The following is a 13,850-nucleotide window of genomic DNA, read 5'->3' as shown; positions in this document are numbered from 1 at the left end:
CACCTGGGTGGCTCAGTAGCTTGAGCATCTGAGTTCAGCTCACATCATGATCTTGTGTTCATGGGTTCAAGCCCCACCTTGGGCTCTGTGCTGACATCTCAGAACCTGGAGTCTGCTTTGGAGTCTGTGTCTCCCTCTCTCTCTGCCCCTTGCCAGCTCACGCTCTGTCTCTCTCTCTGTCTCTCAAAAGAAAACATTAAAAATATTTTTTTAAATTGAGTGATTACAATAGAGATAGAAGGACATCAGATATTTTGAATATTTTGCCTCACACTGGGGTCTTTTTATCATTTATCCTTGTGAATAGACACATTGCAGACTGAAAGAATACTAAAGCAAATGCAGGTTACTCAGTTTCTACATATACTTTATGTTGGCTTGCAAAAGTTCTTTTACAAGTTTTTTACAAGTTCTTTTACTCTCTCACTGCCCTTCCCCCACACGTGTGCTCCTTCTTTGTTTATTATTTATTAATAAATAATTTATTATTTAATAAATAAATAAACATTTTTTAAAAACCTAGTTTCCCTTAGGGCACCTGGGTGGCTCAGTTGTTTAAGCATCTGACCCTTGATTTCAGCTCAGGTCATGATTTCAGTTTGTGGGACTGTGTCTTGTTACATGGTCTGGATAAGTTCATACTCAGTGAGTCCTTCCAGTTTCTAGACAGGCCTCTACTTCACATCAGCCATGATCAGTATCTTAGAAAATTCTTGCCAAAGTCTTAATCCCCCACTTTGGGCAAAAGTGCTTTGTCATTCATCCAGGATACATTCCCCAGTGTTTGGACCAATGCTGAATAGGTCGTTTATTCTGATGAAGAAAGTGTAGAAAAACTCCAGTAAACTATATTTAGCATATTCTTTATACACAAATGTCATGTGTTTTATTAATGTCTTTCACAATGTGCACTTCACAGTATTTCAGTCAAACTTGACCTAACTCAACACTGTTGCCATGTATGTCATGACTTCTTGTAAGAGCTGTGGCAGAAAACAAGCATGAAGCAGGTTTTCTAGTCCCTCCAAGGAAATGAGCCAACTCCTTCTCCCTCATTACCATTCTACCAGTCAGGAGAACATCTGTACCCTGGTTGTGCCTCAGTTGCTGTGGTATCAGCAATAACAGGCAGAGAAGGAAAAAGAAGGGAAAGCCTAAAACAACAGCCATGACTAGGCTGGTCCCCAGGCTGTGTAGTTATAAAAAAATATCTTTTATGGCTAACGTGTAGAATTTCCTGTAACTCTGGATTTTTTTCTTCTTTAAGATCAGAGTTGTTGTTATATTTCTAAAGGACTGATTTTATTTATGCTTCTTCCCACCACCTTTACCTGCTTCCTCCACCTCATGACTGTCTTGGTAACAAAGCAACCAAAAGTAATATATGCCTTTCTGCCCCTCTTCAGTTTATGTCCATGGTATACTGATTTTTAGAGGTAAAGGCACACTTTACACATTTAAATGGCTATGTGGGCATACTTTTATTTTTTTTTTCTTTTCAATTTTATATTTAAATTATAGTTAACATACAGTGCAATAGTGGTTTCAGGTGTAGAATCCAGTGATTCATCACACACTTTTGTTTTAAAACCAATTTGGTGTAAAGATGAAGATTTAAGGAAGAATAAGGGAAGTTTTTCAGTGCCTGTTTGCTCTGTCTTACCCTGTCTCTTGTACTTCTCTTTGCCTTCCTTTGTTTCTGTTTTCCTATATCAAGTAACAATTCTTATAAACATTCTTTGACTTTATTGGTAGTCATTATGCCTGAATAGATGAAACATAGTTCAGAGTAGATCAGTTTATTCCTGCTGAAATGTTAATCCATTTAGCAGTGCACTGTGATCGAACAGAAAACTTCTCATGCCTGGGAGCAGGTTAAATAATTATGTTTGCAATTCGTGTTCCTTCTGCCTGGAATGTCTTTCTCTTTCCCACCTCCATATATTCCTTGTTTAAAAGACCTATCTCAAATGTAAGAAGCCTACAACATGTTCTTGTTAGACTCCTTGTTAGACTGCAAGATTTTGGGGGGTAAGAACTGTATTTTCTTGGACTTGATATTCAAGAAATGTTTTTGACCATTTTTCATTGGATAAGCCGTATTCACTTTTTTTAAAGACTTTACAATCTAATAATGGTGACATATCAATCACAGATAACCATAATACAAACTAGAATGCAGTCACTGCCACAAAGAAGGAAGAAATCACTTCTTGCTGTGGGAATTAGAGACACCTAGGTTATCCCAGGCTTTGTGGATGAGGCAACATTTAAAATGTGCCATGAAGGATGAGTGTGAAATGTGAAATTAATGGGACCTGGCTTTTTTTAATTTCTTGATGGCTTTATTAGAAATAGTTTAAGTGCATGGGAACTATATGATTTGACATATTCCAAAGCCTTAAACCTAGAATTAGTTTTCTTGCTTTTGATCTGAAATCATTCATGGCTTGATTTATACAAAAGAATGTAATGTATGTGTGTCAGGGGTGAGGTATCAATTTGTTCACTATCTTTGTGAACTTAAGTCACAAATTCAGGAACTGATATTTAGGATTAGGTGTTTTTCATCTGTCTGAATGTTTGTACCAACCAAAAGAGGTCATGAAATTCTGATGTATTTCTGTCCTATTGGATTGATTTTCTTTATTCATTTTAGCCACAGATCCCTTTGCTTCTGTTTTTGGAAATGAATCATTTGAAGATGGATTTGCTGACTTCAGCACATTATCAAAGGTAATCTGCAATGATTAAGTGGGAAAGTAAAATATACTGTGTTTCTACCAGTGGAACAATCCTTCCTTTCAGTTATGTAGCCCTCACAGACATTGCAACTTGATTTCAGCAAGTTACTGTAAATGTTGTTTTCAGATAGAAATGATAGATAAGATGGGGCGCCTGGGTGGCTCAGTTGGTTGAGCATCTGACTTTGGCTCAGGTCATGATGTCATGATTCATGGGTTCGAGCCCTGCATCAGGCTCTGTGCTGACAGCTCAGAGCCTGAAGCCTGCTTCAGATTCTGTATCTCTGTCTCTCTCTGCCCCTACCCCACTCATGCTCTGTCTCTCTGACTGTTAAAAATAAACATGAAAAATTTTTTGAAAAAAAAAAAAAAGAAATGATAAGATATAATTAAAGTAGACATATTTCAATACATAAAGATGGTGGTGATGGTACAGGTAATTATAATTTTCTACTGACAGTTTAGCTCAACAGCTTCATTTTAAGAGTTTTCTGTCTTTTTTTAAAAAGTATTTATTTTTGAGAGAGAGTGAGGCTGGTGGGGCAGAGAGAGAGAGAGAGAGAGAGAGGATCCCAAGCAGGCTCCACATTGCCAATGCAGAGCCCAAATTAGGGCTGTTTAACCTACTGAGCCACCCAGGCACCCCAAGTCTTCTGCCTTTTTAAACATATTTCTTCCAGTTGAAGAGGCACCTGGGTGGCTCAGTCAGTTAAGCGTCCGACTTCGGTTCAGGTCATGATATCACAGTTCATGAGTTCAAGCCCCGTGTTGGGCTCTGTGCTGACAGCTCAGAGCCTGGAGGCTGCTTTGGATTCTGTGTCTCCCTCTCTGTTTCTGACCCTCCCCTGCTCACGCTCTCTCTCTCTCTCTCTCTCTCTCTCTCTCTGTCTCTCTCAAAAATAAATAAGCATTAAAGAAAATTAAACATATTTCTTCCAGTTGAACTACATTTCCCCCCTGTTGACTATCTGGGTCAATAGCTGTAAAATCTGGGCATCATTCTATCTTCTCTGCATTGGTTACTTCATTTTATGTTCTGAGGCTGTTAGGGTTAGTATTAAGACATTTAATACACATAGTCCAGCTCTGTATGTCCACTATCTATTTTCCAGTGTAGCTCTAGGATTGATTCAGACCAAAAGAGTAAAATTAGAGTATATGTAAAATTGTCTAGATCATCGGTTCTCAGCTGGATGTTATTCCCCCACCCCCAACCCTCAGTTATTTGGCATTGTCTAGAGACATTACTGGTTGTCACAACTGGGGAGGGGGACTACTCATATCTAGTGGATAGAGACTAGGGGTGCTGTTAAACATTCTACAGCACAGTGTCTGTCTCCCCACAACACAGAATTATGTACAGCCCACATTTTAAGTAGTACTGTAGAAAAATACTGGCCTAAATATGATCTAAACCCATCATGTTTGATTCATTATAGAAAAGTGAATCTTTCATTACTCCCAGTATTAGAAAGGCACGTTAAGTCTTGTCATTTCATGGGATCAGTTTGCTTTTAAAAATTAACTTTCAAGTTGTTTTTAATGTTTTTCAAGATGCTATTTTCTTTGGCATTAGTATTAAATCTTTCCTATATTTAATTACATTGGGAAGTGTGGAATCAGTATTTTTTTTCTTTATCATTTGGATCAAATATTCACTTGAGGAAGAACATATAGTCCCTTTAAAATGGACCTCAGGTGGTATTGTATTTCCTGAAGCTTGAAAAACTTAAAAAAATTCTTTTAATGTTTATTTATTTTTAAGAGAGAGAGAGAGAGAGAGAGAGAGAGAGAGAGAGAGAGAGACAGAGTGTGAGCAGGGGAGGGGCAGAGAGAGAGGGAGACACAGGATCCGAAGCAGGCTCCAGGCTCCAAGCCATCAGCACAGAGCCTAATGTGGGGTCTTGAACTCATGAGCCAAGAGATCATGACCTGAGCTGAAGTCCAACGCTTAACCGACTGAGCTACCCAGGTTCCCCAAGCTTGAAAGACTTTTAATCCAGAGTTGGCTTGTTTTGGTATGATATGTTGCTTTTAATAAGTAGTGATGTTATAATCACTACTCATATAAAACAGTTTTTTAAAAGTTTTTCCCTTTTGGCCCTGAATGCAAAGGTTAACATGTCAGTGCTCTCCGAATTGAAATAAATAAAGCTGCATAATAATGAAGATCATTCTTCTAAATGTTACATGACCGTATATAATTTGGTTGGTATAATTTATATAACCACGTATAACATTTCTTTTCAAACAAAGGTCAACAATGAAGATCCTTTTGGTTCAGCCACATCAAGCTCTGTCAATAATGTGGTCATTAAAAAAAATGTGCTTGAGGAAACATCAGTCAAAAGTGAAGATGTACCCCCAGCACTGCCACCAAAGACTGGAACTCCAACAAGACCCTGCCCACCACCACCTGGTATGAGAGTTGGTATCTTTCTTAAGTCAACTGAGATGCTTTTTCTCCTTCTGAAAAATATTGGTGTGGGCCTCATAGACTTAGATAAAGGGCTTTAAACAAAACAAGTCAAAAAACATGACAGAAACTGTTCTGACCTCCGTACGGAATTACAGACATGTGCCTAAGAGGCTAGCATGGGTAACATGAACCACTTTTCTGGCAAGAGCTCATTTCTTTTTAAATCATTTTAGAGTGGCAGTAAATGGAAAGGACAGTTATCAGTGAAATGGCTTGCTTTTCGGAAACTCATTGATTACCATTTACCCAACAGTTTTTTCACTTTGGTGCTTTAATTAAATTAATTTCTGTAAGAGAAGATTAAGTTGAAGGCCCCTTCTTTTCCTGCCCAATGCAAAAGTTTCCGTAAATCCTTTGATGTGACAATATATTGCCTTTTGGTATCCAGAATTCAGCAACATAGCAATTTAAAAGAATGTATTTTTCTTGAAGCAAAGTATTATCTTACCTCACTTAATAAGAGATTCCTTTATTTTCTGAAAGTAATTTTTTTGGTCCAGGAATAAATTCTTAATGTTTTTAGTTTTTAGTTTTGTTTTGTTTTTAACGAAGATAGTTCACAAGAAGTGGCTAAAAAGGCAATCCCTGAGTAGACATAGTGCTGCTAGGCTGTTATGTGAGAAGACCTATCTGGTACGTGGTTATTTTAATCACGTATCACTCCTTGGCAAATTTTTAGCCACAGTAGTTATAGATTTTTATGCTTGCCTTTCATAATAACCTCCCTGTGGTATTTCTTGGGCAGATTATTTTTTTCTTTTTTGACTTAAAAAATTGCATGTACAATTGTTAATACTCGATTATCTGTTGAAAAATCAGGTAAAGAAATTAAATGATTTCTATCTTTTAAGGAAAAAGAGCCTATATTATATATTTCTAGAAGGTAAGATTGTCAAGAGTATATTAAAAAACAAATAAGTCAACAAATAATCCCATTGAAAAATGGGCAGAAGACATGGACAGACATTTCTTCAAAGAAGACATTCACATGGCCAGCAGACATATGACAAGATGCTCAGCATCACTCTTTGTCAGGGAAGTGCAAGTTAAAACTACATGTCACCTCACACTTGTCAGAATTACTAAAATCAAAAACACTAGAAACAAGTGTTGATGAGGTTGTGGAGAAACAAGTCTTGATGAGGTTGTGGAGAAAAAGGAACCTTTGTGTACTGTTGGTGGGAATGCAAGCTGGTGTGGCCAGTGTCAAAAATAGCATGGACGTTACTCAAAAAATTAAATATAGAAATACCATGTGATCCAGTATTTCCACTACTGGGTATTTACCCAAAGAATATGAAAACACTAATTTGAAAAGATTTATCCATCCCTACTTTATAGCAGCATCATTTACAATAGCCAGGATATGGAAGAGCCCAGATGTCCATCAACTGATGATTGGATAAAGAAGATGCAGTATATATATATAGTGGGATATTACTCAGCCATAAAAAAGAATGAAATCTTGCCATTTGCAGCAACATGGATGGATCTAGAGAGTATAATGCTAAGTGAAATAAATCAGAGAAAGACAAATACCATATGATTTCACTCATATGTGGAATTTAAGAAACAAAACAGATGAATAAAAAAAAAAAAAGAGACAAACCAAGAAAGAGACTCTTAACTGTAGAGAATAAACAGATCATTACCAGAGGGCAGGTGGGTGGGGGATGTGTGAAATAGGTGCAGGAGATTAAGAGTTACAGTGATGAGCACTGAGTAATATATTAGAATTGTTGAATCACTACACTGTACACCTGAAACTAATATGATACTTTATGTTAACTATAATGGACTTAAAATTAAGAAAAAAAAAACAAATGAGTCAATTAGCTTAAGTTTTTTTGTTTTTTGGGTTTTTTTAATTTTTAACGTTTATTTATTTTAGAGAGAGTATGAGCAGGGGAGGAGCAGAGAGAGAGACACACAGAATTCGAAGCAGGCTCCAGGCTCTGAGCGGTCAGTGCAGAGCCTGACACGGGGCTGGAACTCACAAACTGTGAGATCATGACCTGAGCCAAAGTCGGATGCTCAACCAACTGAGCCACCCAGGCGCCCCTTATTTAAGTTTTATACCTGTATGATGCCAATAGAGAAGTTATTTTTTTAAATCCTAAGTAAAATAATATATAATCTAAGGATTTTCAGCAAAATGAGTATACATCACTATAGAAGTGTCAAGGAAAAAAGGATGGTTTGTTGGAGAGAGCTTAAAGAGACTGGGAGCTTAAAGATCTGGGTGCTGAATCTGAGTGTCCTCAGACTAGCTCTGTGATCTTGAGTGTGTAATTTCTTTTTAAAAATTTTTATTAAATGTTTATTTATTTTTGAAGGAGAGAGAGAGACAGAGTGTGAGTGGGGGAGGGGCGGAGAGAGGGAGACACAGAATCTGAAGCAGGTTCCAGGCTCTGAGCTGTCAGCACAGAGCCCAACGCGGGGCTGGAACTCACAAACCGCGAGATCATGACCTGAACCAAAGTTGGACGCTTAACCGACTGAGCCACCTAGGTGCCCCTTGAGTGTGTAATTTCATATGTCTGAGCCTCAGCTGTCTGAGCTGTTAGATGTGGTGGCAAAAACTCCAATTTCGCCTACCTTCACAGGATTGTTAGAAGGATCGATATGAACATCTTTTGTAAGCTGCTACAGTGATGAAAAGACTCTGTTATGATTGCTATTAGCAGCTTAACAAATTTTAGGAAAAATACGTATTTGAAAATATTTAACACCTGTATGTGTCATTTTCCTTCAAGAAGTACTAAGTTAAGACTTTAAAATTAGAGAACTTGTTTGAAAATGGTGATGAGTTGAGCGACAGCAGAACACTGTGGTTTGATCAAAAATTAGTTTATCAGCAACCACAAAAGTTTAGGCCCTGGGCTTCAAAACATTCTCTTCATTCTTCAATTTGAAATATCGTAGGTGGCAAAAAGGAGGTGGGGTACTCCAAGGTAAGTTTTAATCATGTTCCCAGGTATTAGATAGATAGATTGATCCAGAGAAAAATCAGAAGAATATAGTCTTCTATTTTATTTTATTTCATTTTTACTTTTACTTTTATTTTTTTAATTTACATCCAAAATAGTTAGTGTATAGTGCAACAATGATTTCAGGAGTAGATTCCTTAATGCCCCTCATCCCCCCTCCCACACCCCCTCCAGTAACCCTCTGTTTGTTCTCCATATTTATGAGTCTCTTATGCTTTGTCCCCCTCCCTGTTTTTATATTATTTTTGTTTCCCTTCCCTTATGATCACCTGTTTTGTCTCTTAAATTCCTCATATGAATGAAGTCATATGATATTTGTTTTCCTCTGACTAATTTTGCTTAGCATAATACCCTCCAATTCCATCCACGTAGTTGCAAATGGCAAGATTTCATTCTTTTTGATTGCCAAGTAGTACTCCATTGTATATATACCGCATCTTTATCCATTCATCCATTGATGGACATTTGGGCTCTTTCCATAGTTTGGCTATTGTTGATAGTGCTGCTATAAACATTGGGGTCCATGAATCCCTTCAAAACAGCACACCTGTATCCTTTGGATAAATACCTAGTAGTGCAATTGCTGGGTTATAGTCATTTTTCAGAGGTCATTTGCCCTTACTCCTGCTCTATCAGGCTGAGGTTATAACAGCAAAGACCATTTCTGTCTTTATTTTTTGTCATCTCTTCCTGTTCCATCCTTTCCTCTCTCTTCTTGGGAACATGCTACTTTGGGGAAGACAGGGTTTACTCTCTGGGCAGAAATGATTCCTGGCCCATTCCTTTCCCCTTTGCTGTTTCTTCATTTAGCAACATAGAGCTGGAATATATTTGAGAGGTTGTGTGTTAAAGAGTTGAGGACTGACCTTTGGTGTGGTCATTAAAGACCATACTAAAAAATGTGCTTTAGGCACTCACCTCCCTTCCCCCACCCCCAGTTCTTTAATGCTCTCTGTGTTCATGTTCTTCTGTGTTTGTTTGCCATTTTTGCATGTTGAGTTAATTGTAATGATTTTGATCCAGGGAAAAGACCCATCAACAAATTGGATTCTTCTGATCCTTTTAAACTGAATGATCCATTTCAGCCTTTCCCAGACAATGATAGCCCTAAAGAAAAAGATCCTGATATGTTTTGTGATTCATTCACTTCTACTACTACCACTGCTACCACTACCAATAAAGAGGCTGACCCAAGCAATTTTGCTAACTTCAGTGCTGTAAGTACTGTGAATGGGCTGGTTGGGGGAAAATATTTCCATTTACAGTTTAAAAGGTTTTCAAAGATTACTTTGGAGTCTGCCAAATTTGCATCATTTCAACTAAATTTACCAACATACAAAAAATGATCTATATTCCTCTCCCAACCAAAATTTCTGTTTGATTCTGTTTTGATGGTTCTAACATTGTTCCATTGCACAAATGATTTTAGTAGTCTTAGTTCTTGTGATATATACCAGTTGTTTTGCAAACCCTTCTCTTAGTCTTAGTAAACATATAAATGAAATCTTGACAGTTATTATTTTGCAAATTGTAATGGATGATGGGCCATTAGAGAGTCATTTGCTGTCTGCCCGCTGGATGAATAATGGCAATAATGAGCTTATGTATTTGTAACTGTGTATGTGTGTTTGTGTATAAAGTTTTCATGATTTCTGGAGACCTGTCAGCAACTATTATATGAGAGGGTAAGGCCAAGGATTCTTTGAATAGAAGGCGAAACTCTGTTTTTTATAAGATAGTATTTTTAAAATGTACATGTTGGTTTTATGAAATAAATACAATTGTCAAGCTAAACAATCTTTAATTACTTGGAGGGCTCTAATTCACAATTAGAAATTCCATATATTCCATATTTACTCTGCATTCTCCCAGAGCTGACTGAAATAGGCAGACCATTAAAAACAATGGAAAGATGCTGTGATAACCCATAGATAAGGGCTATAAGATCACAGAAATGGAGTAACCAACTATGGAGGTGTCACTCTGGAGGGACAAAGCAGTGATATATATTCCATCATTATTTACATAAAAACAAAGCTTTTTTTAAATAAGAATCTTCGAGTAGGTAACAGAAGCTTCATTTCCCTAGATTTTTTTTAGACAATGACTTTCATAGTGCCTCTTCTATAATAAAGGAATTTTCCTCTACTTACCACCTTAGCCCCTTGAGATGTATTTGGAAATAGAAGATCTGGGTAACCCTGGCCACAGTCTGTCTCATGTCTCCCTCAGTATAGCATTGGGTCATTCAACCAGGCAATGTATCCTTATAGCTCTTTCTAGTTGGAAAGGAGGTAGCCAGGAATCTGCATGCAGACAAAATTAGACTAAGCCACCTTTCATTCTTTCTTTCTTTTTTTTCCAGCTTTTGACTATGTACTCCATAGTCATAGAAGAAGTCCAGTGGCTTCTTCTGAATGTGAAGGAGCAGAATAAGAATCAATATTTTGAATACTAGAAAATGGAGTGTCAGAATTATACTGACTTAACTTTGTTACATAGAATTTGAGTTGTTTCAAGCAGAGAATCCAGAAATTGCTCTCTTTAGGAAATTATAATCTGCTTATTATAAAATACCTTCTGGCTGTGGTATTTAATATCTTAAATATGATTTCAGCAAGTCAGAATCTTATTGGAATAAGTCTTGAACAATAGTAGAGGCATTATGCTTATTTTATACTTCAGAATTTCAATATAGTATAATATAACGCAACTCATAATAAAAATGCCTGCCTTTTTTCATTATGAAAGATTTGTTAAGTATTGTTAAGTTTCAAACTCCCTCTAACTCACTAGGGAAAAAGCTACCATCTTCAAAAAGCCTGACAATTTCTTTAATTTCATCATGTTATGGTATTCCTTTGTATGACAAGACTTCAAACCAAGGAAAACTTTTTTATTTTGTATCTGTCAGTGTTGCTGTTTTGGGTAGATAAAAATATTTCCCTGACTGATGTTAAGGTTTAAGGTTTATTAATTTTAAGTGTATAGTTTTATTTAGACTGAGTCAAAAAGTTCTCAGTGCCTGCAAAAATCTTTACAATGCATTAAAAAAATAATTTGGTCCACTTCTTGTTTAGTATACCCAGTATTCTTTTTTTATGTATAGCAAAATCAGCATATTCTTGCTACATAGTTTTTCTGTACATGAGAGCGAGGGTAAGGTAGGAAATCATCAGTGGGATTAAGTTGAAATGATTGATCATGTGAGGATGCTCCCTGAGGTTGAAGTAATTAGTGTTTTGCATTACATTAAAAGGCTAGCCTACCTGTTTGTAAATGTCCTAATTCACCTTAAGCATTTCTACTTTTTAAAAGTGTTTTAATATTTAGTTTTATAGACTTTCTATCAGTAGACTGTAATAATTTTTAAAATTAAACCACATTTAATAACTGGTAAAACTAAGTGTGTTTTCAGGGAAAAAAAAATTAACAGGTAGCAAATAAGACTATTCCCAGAGTCCTTGCAGGTGAAACAAGTATTTAATGTCCTTTGTAACAACTGTTTTCCTTCTTTTTGTTTGTTTTACTCATTAACTTGTTTATCCATCTTTTAAATGGCAGTATCCCTCTGAAGAAGATATGATCGAATGGGCCAAGAGGGAAAGTGAGAGAGAGGAAGAGCAGAGGCTTGCCCGATTGAATCAGCAAGAGCAGGAAGACTTAGAACTGGCTATTGCACTCAGCAAATCTGAGATATCAGAAGCATGAAGAATTCTCCTGTCCTTTGTCAACCATACAGTATTCTTCTTCCTGAATACTGAAGCTCTTTACAGTGTGTATGAAAACTACCTATGAGCATGGGAATACAAAAGGTTTGCGATTCCTGTAAATGTGACAAAAGTTTGTTTTGGTTTTTTGTTTTTGTTTCTTACTCCATTTCAGATTTGTCTTTTTTTTTTTTCTTTCCACCTATAAAAGCAGTAACCCAGTCAGAAAACTTCACCTACACCCCTATTCTGGTGTGCATTTACTGTGAGCTTTTGCCTGCCTGTGCTTTTACTTGTAAAGCTAGAGTACCCAAGCTTCTGCCTTCTGGAATATACAGAAATAGTTTCATCCCTGTGCTACCCTTGTTCTGTAGTTACTCTGATGATAGCCAGTGGGGTTCTTAAAGTTTGCAGTACTCTTCTCTGATTTGAATGGTTGAGGGAGGGGAAGGGAAAGAACATCCTATTTCTTTTATGATAGTGAAAATTGGCTAGTTTAAAGTATATGTTTGTATTTCCTTATAATTAATACCGTTCACTTTGTTTTTTATAGACAAGGAAAAATATTTTGCGTAAATTGACTCCACTATTGAAAAAGGAATGCTTTAGATTGAACCATTACAGCTTCAGATTCAATCTTGTCCTAAATAAAAATGTTAAAGCCTCATGTGTGAAATATACTTTTAAAAAAACTTCTCTGGACTTAAAGAATTTTAGATGAACAGATTACCTCTCCATAATTTTAAGTACTAGATAGTGGAGAAAACCCTATCACTTAAAGTATCCTCATCAGTATAAGGTAAGCAAAAATCTTAACATGGCAGCCATTCTGCCATTGGTATGGCACTGTCCTCCTTAGTTCATGGTAGGTTTATTTTTGTACTTTGCAGAAGAAACTTTAGCAAGCTAGAACTGGAAGGTACTTTAAATTTTTGTATACATATATTTTTGTTTCCTTTAATGAAGGCTCACTTACTTGAACTGTAAAAACTTCCACTGAATACAAATGAGAAGTGACATGTATTAAATCATATTATTGTTTTTTGTCCATCTTTGTGGTTTAAAATAGTTAATTCTCTTCCTGGGTTTGTTTGTTTGTTTGTTTGTTTGTTTTTTAACCTATAAAGTTGGCAGGCTAGCAAAAAAAATCTTTTTTTTTTTAATTGGGAGAGAAGAGACCTACCAAATTGTCAAAGCTCTTCATGTGTTAAAAGCCTGTCTCCTGTAAAACTGAGCTAGCAGACAAGCTGAATTTGAAATAGACTGTGGTGTAGGCTGTAAATTGTAGAATAACCTTAGTTTTCTTTTAACATCAGTAATTGACTTAGATAATGTATTGAATACCGAGATGAAAAATGCACCTACAAACTAAAAATCTCTGTGGTCACCAAGTCAAGGTGGTATTGATCTGTGTTAATCAGAGTAACTTATTGCCTAGCCTATGAATAAATTCCAAAATATCCAATTCATTTTATCTTGAAATGGTGCTTTTTTTTCCTCTCCACACACAATTTAAAACAAACTTAAACCACATTCTTGCACTGCTTTTTTATACTTTTATAAATTGAAACATTTCAGCATAGAAGTTATACATATGAAGCAAGGGCTGACTCATAATCGTAAGTCTTTAATTTAGATAAACTAATCCAGTGACCTAAGGATATACTACAAAAGTTGATTGAAAGGGTAGTGTTGGGAGTTGTTAGGTAGTGGTTTTGGGGGGTTTTTTCCTTCCCCTTAAACTTCAGGAAAAAGGTAAGTTGACTTGAATAACCTTCTTTTGCACTGGGAAAATGAACAGATGTTTGAAATGCTTTTAAAATATTTTTTTTAATTAAAAAGCCACTCTGGAAAATATTAAATATCTGTAACTTATAAATACCAACTTTCGATGTAATAAATGTACCCTAACCTTATGTTTGTTTAA

The 13,850-nt window shown here is 36.2% G+C and overlaps 1 protein-coding gene across 3 annotated transcripts in view; it reads left to right on the top strand.

Moving 5' to 3' along the window:
- EPS15 (epidermal growth factor receptor pathway substrate 15) overlaps positions 1 to 13,850 on the top strand; it is an 87,716-nt gene extending 73,866 nt beyond the window's left edge. For 2 of the 3 annotated variants that reach the window (XM_042997137.1, XM_007077222.3), the window contains 4 exons: positions 2,660 to 2,736; positions 5,001 to 5,163; positions 9,237 to 9,430; positions 11,778 to 13,850. In XM_042997137.1, coding sequence (XP_042853071.1) covers positions 2,660 to 2,736; positions 5,001 to 5,163; positions 9,237 to 9,430; positions 11,778 to 11,924 — 581 coding nt within the window. In that variant the 3' untranslated portion in view covers positions 11,925 to 13,850. The remainder of the gene's footprint in view (positions 1 to 2,659; positions 2,737 to 5,000; positions 5,164 to 9,236; positions 9,431 to 11,777) is intronic. The other variant, XM_042997138.1, reaches the window with a different exon arrangement.

This window comes from Panthera tigris, chromosome C1 (assembly GCF_018350195.1).
Source record: "Panthera tigris isolate Pti1 chromosome C1, P.tigris_Pti1_mat1.1, whole genome shotgun sequence".
Lineage (NCBI taxonomy): Eukaryota > Metazoa > Chordata > Mammalia > Carnivora > Felidae > Panthera > Panthera tigris.
This window is presented reverse-complemented; position numbering and strand designations above follow the sequence as displayed.